The 5,887-nt window shown below is 49.4% G+C and overlaps 1 protein-coding gene across 1 annotated transcript; it reads right to left on the bottom strand.

Annotated features, from left to right (window-relative positions):
• Window positions 1–2,179: 2,179 nt before the first annotated feature.
• LOC120881576 (melanoma-associated antigen 10-like) lies at window positions 2,180–5,512 on the bottom strand. Its single transcript, XM_040265295.1, is given in 4 exon segments — window positions 2,180–2,887; window positions 2,889–3,100; window positions 5,246–5,362; window positions 5,506–5,512. Coding segments are annotated over 4 exon segments (1,044 nt in total).
• Between the last annotated feature and the right edge of the window lie 375 nt (window positions 5,513–5,887).

Genomic DNA, 5,887 nt, shown 5'->3' with positions numbered 1-5,887 from the left:
GGCCAGGGTCTAGTCCCTATCCTGTCTCCTAGTAACATGTGATGCTGGGAAGATGCCCAAGTCCCACGGCATTGACTTCTTCATCTGTGAAGCAAGTGAGCTCGATGAGCTCTGTTTTGTAGGGCTTCAGGGATGTTGGCAGTGTATGTAAAGCATCTCACACAGTGCCTATCATATCTTGGAACTTTGATGACTGGCAGTCACTTCTAGTATTATTTTACCCACAAACCATACTACCCCCTCTTCTGAGAACCTTGTTTGCTTTTTATTTGTCAGATCTCAGAGAATATGCAAAGCAATAGGATGAAGAATAACAAATCATCCAACAATATTGCTTTGTAAATAAAACTCAGTACAGTTGCCCTCCTAGAAGATGTTATTTAATTTTGGGGGGGGGGGGTTCTCCCTCAGCTGGACGCAACTCACAGTGCCTAGAATTTGAGTCAAAGACCAACTCCATTCCTCCCTCCCAGCTGCTTTTCCATCCAAACGATATCTTTCATTCATTCTACCCCACCAAAGATCTAGCTCTTGCTTAGAGCTGTCCAAATGACACTCAAGATCATCTAATTAAAATGTTTTTTAAATACAGTGCGTTCTGGCTTTCCACAGCCAGAGAAAAGAGTGTCCCTTGAGAGGCTTCTGGGCACCACTTCAAAGTCATATCACCGTATTTCTCAAGAAATTCTTACAGATGATGAGTACAAAGCGTCTAGTCTATGTACTGTACTCCACAGTACTGAGACACACATGCAGGGCTCCTTCCCTACCTGCTCCAAGAGGAGATTCTTCTCTGGTTTTTCAATGACTCAAAGGTAACTGCTAAGTGCAGTTTTCTATTCCAGGCTTTCCTCTCACCTTGAAGACACACCATGAGTCTGGTCACGGCCACCACCCAGCTTCATCATCCCTAGCTCCTCCAGAACTGAAGTTTCCCAAAGCTCCAAACTGCCCTGACTCGGGGCACTCACACTTACTGTTATCCATAGTACTCACCTCCTCTTCCTTTCTTTTACTGGTTATTTAGTATCAGGTGGGCCAAAAAGGTAGTTCAGGCTTTTCCATGGCAGCTTATGGGAAAATCCATACGACCTTTTGAAAGTGAAAGTCGCTTAGTCATGTCCGACTCTTTGCAACCCCATGGGCTGTACAATATGACCTTTTAGGCTAACCCAATACTTAGACCTTAACTCTTAGTTAGTATTTAGAGAATAGCTCATTATCTTCCTGATGTGACTGTTGCTCTTGGACTTTACAATTTTATAGCTAAGGAATGTATCTCCCTTATCTTGGTGTCCCCCTACTTCTATAGGGCCTTTCAAAGAGTCAATCTCTGATTAATGACTGGGGAATAACAAAGCCAGTGAACAGAGAATCTTGTTTATTTATATTTAATACTGTATACATTCTTGAATAAGCAAAGCATATCCAGGTACATATCTTTTAATTTTACAGAAGAACACAAGAAAAGGGATAACAGAAGACAAAAATTAACTATTTTTCACTTTTCTCTCTATTTCTCTATTTTCACATTTCCAAGGAAAGTAATTTTCCAATGCCATGTTTTCTTATTCCAGATCATAAAATATAATGAAAGGTTTCCCAATTTGTTTCACAAAATAGCAAAATGCAGAAAATCTTAAAGTCAGCAAGAGAAAAACAACTTGGTACATTTGAAGGAGACCCCACAAGAGCATCAGCAGACTTTTCAGCCAAAATTTTGCAGCCAGAAGAGAGGGGCACGATATACTCAAAGGGCTAAAAGAAAAAACTTCCAACCAACAATATGCTTGTTACCCTACAAAATTATCATTCAGAAAAGAATAGATAAAAAATGCTCCAAACAAGTAAAACCTAAAGGAGTTCACCATCACTTATACAGGCTTATGACAATAACTGTAGCTACAAAATAGGTAAAATGTTCACTTCTTAAACTGGATAAACAGCAATACATTTTTGATGAATGTCATTTGTAAACTTAGAACTTGAAGTTAATTAAGCCTTTTGTTAACAGGAACAGCATTTGAAAAGTACCAAAAAAAAAAAATCTCCAAATCACCCTTACACAGCAGGAACACAAAGATATAATATATTCAATACTCCCAAGCCCCATCTTGCCTCTCCACTACTTAGATAAGTGACTGTTCTCAAAAAACAGAATGAAACATTTGCCTCCACTTCAGTTGGGGCAAGAGAAGCTGTTGGATGTGGCCCTGGAATAGGCCCTGGTCCTGGCACAAGTCCCATCCCTGGCCCTGGCCCTGGCTACAACTCTGGCTTGGGGTCCTGTTTTTTCACTTTGCAAAGCTTCTTCATACAAGCTAGGAAAGGCACTGGGGGTGGTATCATGAACTTTGGCCAAAAACTCTAAGACTTTCATCTTAGTGGTCTCTGCATACGTCCGGGGACCCCACAGGAACTCATAGCAGGCAGGATCACTATTGGGCACCTGTCGGTATTCCAGATACCCTTGTTGCACCCACACTTGGGTCAGCAGCTCCCTGGGGTCCCCATAGATGAAATTGTTCATACCAGCATACAGCCCCATGATACCCAGCATTTCCCAGATCTTTTCCTCAGGTGCACAGTTGCCAGCTATGAAGATTATGCTCAAGGTATTTACAAGGAAGCCAGCCATGGGCATGCTCTCCTCATCACCACTCAACAAATCATTGTAGGTGAGACCGAAGGTGTTGACCAAGACATAGAAGAGACCTGTGGGGTCCAACGCCTTCACATCAATACCAAAGACCAGATTCATGCAGTCAGTGGCTTGGCTGAGGATCATAGGGAAGAGGTCTTGGTAATCTTTGATAACGCTAAGCATTTCTGCCTTTGTGGCCACTTCCTTTCTGTGATACCTGACGAGCAGGAATGACACCAGATCCTCCCACCTTACCATCTATTGCATCTCTGAGCAAGTGCCCACCATCTGGCAGGGCCTGCGAAGTGCTTGGCCTCTTTCTTTTTCTACTGCCAGATCCCTGGTCTGATATGATTGATGGAGTGGTTGCTAGGGCAGTGGGTAAGGTCGAAACTCTCTGAGAAGCCTGCAAAGGACTTGGTGTCCCAGAAATATCAGGAACCTCAATTATGGTGCCTGGGGTCAGAAAACAGAAGGAGGAGGTGGAGTGGGGAGAGGAGGAGGTGGGGTGGGGAGAGGAGGAGGAAGAAGAAGAGGAGGAAGAGGAAGAAGAGGAAGAATCGGAGAAGGAGGAAGAGGAGGAACAGGAGGAGGAGGAGAAACAGGAGGAACAGGAGGAGGAGGAGGAAGAGGAGGAACAGGAGGAGGAGGAAAAAGAGGAGGAGGAGGAAGAGGAGGAGGAGGAGGAAGAGGAGGAGGTGTGCTCCCTCTCCTCCTCACACTGAGGAACTTGTGCACTCCAAAGTCCCCAATTCTCGCTCTGGGACTGAAGGTTTTCCTTAAGTGTGCAGCACCAACACTTCATGTAACACGGACGCTTTGGAGGTAGAGGCATAATGACTCCTGGTAGCAAGAGTACGGACAGACAGTGCCGAACTGGATCCACAGACCTGGGGGACAGAGTGGGTGTGAGCGGCCTCGACTGAGAAATCCACCCTGGGCGGTCTGACTCAGGCCACTGACAGGTCTCCTCTTGAGGGGTGCTCTCGGGCCTCATAGAAGAGCTCCTCCTGAGGGGCCTGACCCATGGCTACTGAAGGAGGAAGTGAGGTGGCTCCCCCCAGGGTGCGGGCAGCACAACCCGAGGTTCTGGGGATGAAGGGGGAAGGGATTTGGATCTTGTGGTGGGGTCCTGTCTGTTCTGGGGTGGGGAGTCCCTGCCTGGTGCACACTCAAGGTAGGCACCTCACCTCACCTTGACTCCTCGTGCTGCCTGGACCTCTTCTGATCTGTGACCTGTAGACACGAGCTTCAGATCTGGGCTTTCACCTCTTGGTTCCTGGAGCCCCTGTGAGAGGAAACAAGGGGGCACCTCGGCTATAAACTGTGGTATGGTGCTGGGCCCCTTGGTGCTGATAGGAGGATGGACTCTGTGAGGTCCTCACTCTTCTGGGATGGGTGGTCCCATTTGTGCTCACGCAGGGCTCTCACCTTTTCCCTGGCAGGATGTGGGCTCTCCTCACTGCAGGCCTGAGACAAAACTCTCAAAACAGGATCCCTAGACTGAACAGAAGGAAGTTATGGGGCTTCACATCTAACTATGCCTGCCCAGGGCCTTCCCAGGGGGAAGAGCAAGGGGTGGCTGAATACTGTGGGGTCCATCTGTCCTGGGATTTGGGGGGGGGGTCTGATCAGTTCTCACCTTAATGCCTGGCAGAGCTTCCTTCTGTTTACCTCAATCCGCCTTCCTTAAATGAAGTTACTCACCTTTATGTGAGAACAAAGATGGAAATGAGAGGGCACCACGTGCAGTCAAACAGCTTCAGGTCCTCCTGTGGTCAACAGAAAGGGCAAGGATAGCTGGGGTTTAGTACATTTTCGCATGAGTTCAGCCAGTCCTCTCTCAAGGTCCTTACCACTACTCTTGACAAAGCCTGAGCCTCCTACCTTTGTGCACTTGATTACAATACCATATGCGATACCTCACCTTAGGTGGCCATGCAGGAAGTCAGGAAACAGCACATTTGCAACCCCTCCCCCATCCCATCTGGAGCCTCTTGGGGTTGACAGCAGGGGCATGTTTTTGTGAGGTTCCCTCTTTTCTGGGGTTCAGGGTTCCCAGTCTCTCTCAGATCCCAATGCAAAAGTAAGTACAGGCCTAAAGTGCTCATCCAGCCCCTGGGGCTTCCTGGGGATGTCAGCAGGGCTGGAAATCTGTGGGGTGCCCATCTGTTGTGGGGTCCAAGTTCCCCTCAGTCTTCCCTCAGGGATTTGACTCCTTCCCTTTACTCCTGTTAGGACACTGGAGTCTCCCCTCTTCCCACTGAGGCCTCGCCCCTTTCACCACATTCCCAGTCTCTCTGAGACCCGGATGTCAGGAAATGCTCCCTGTAGTCATCACGCCCCAGGGCCTCCCAGAGCCCAATCTGGTCTGGGGCCCAAGTTCCCCTTAGTCCTGCATCAGAGTCCTCACCTTGACTCCCCGCAGGACCTGGGATTTTTCTTTCTGCCCACCTAAGGCCCCTGCCCTTTATTCTAGGTCCCTAGTGTTTCTGAGACACGGATGTCAGGAAATGCTGCCGGTTCATATCCCACGCCAGGGCCTCCCAGAGCCCTCTCTGTTCTCACAGGGTCTCCTCAGTCATCCCTCAGGGTCCTCACCTTGGTCCACCAAGGGTCTAGGATTCCGCCTCTGACCACCCGAGTCCCCGACAGTTATCCAGGTCCCCAGGCTCTCTGGGACCCCGGTGAGGGAAGTAAGCACGGGCTGCTCTCGGCCTGTGGGTTACCACAGCTGAGGGCAGTGGTGGGGTTCTCTGAGACCCGGATGAGGAAGTCAGCACAGGCTGCCACGGGCTCATGGCGCCCCCCACAGCTTACCACAGCTGAGGGCAGGGGTGGGGTTCTCTGGGACACCTCACCCTCCATCCGTATTCTGGAGTCCAGGATCCCCTCTGTCCTCCCTCAGGGGCCTCACCTTGACTCCTGCTAGGATTTGCCCCTCTCTCCAACCAAGGACGCGCTACTTACGCTAGATTCCCAGTACCCCCAGGACCCGGATGTCAGGAAATGCTGCCTATGCACATCCCATGCCAGGGCCTCTCAGAGCCTTCTCTGTTCTCACAGGATCCCTTCAGTCCTCCCTCAGGATCCTCACCTTAGTCCACGAAGAATCTAGGATTCCGCCTCTGCCCACCCGAGGCCGCGACTGTTACTACGGGTCACCCCTGCTCTCCAAGACCCGGATGAGGAAGTCAGTATCTCACCCTGCAGCTCACCGCAGCTGAGGGCAGGGGCGGGTTT

The sequence above is a fragment of the Oryx dammah genome, unplaced genomic scaffold (genome assembly GCF_014754425.2).
Source record: "Oryx dammah isolate SB20612 unplaced genomic scaffold, SCBI_Odam_1.1 HiC_scaffold_23, whole genome shotgun sequence".
Taxonomy (NCBI): domain Eukaryota; kingdom Metazoa; phylum Chordata; class Mammalia; order Artiodactyla; family Bovidae; genus Oryx; species Oryx dammah.
Note: the sequence above shows the minus strand (reverse complement) of the source record. Positions and strands in the feature narration are given on the sequence as shown.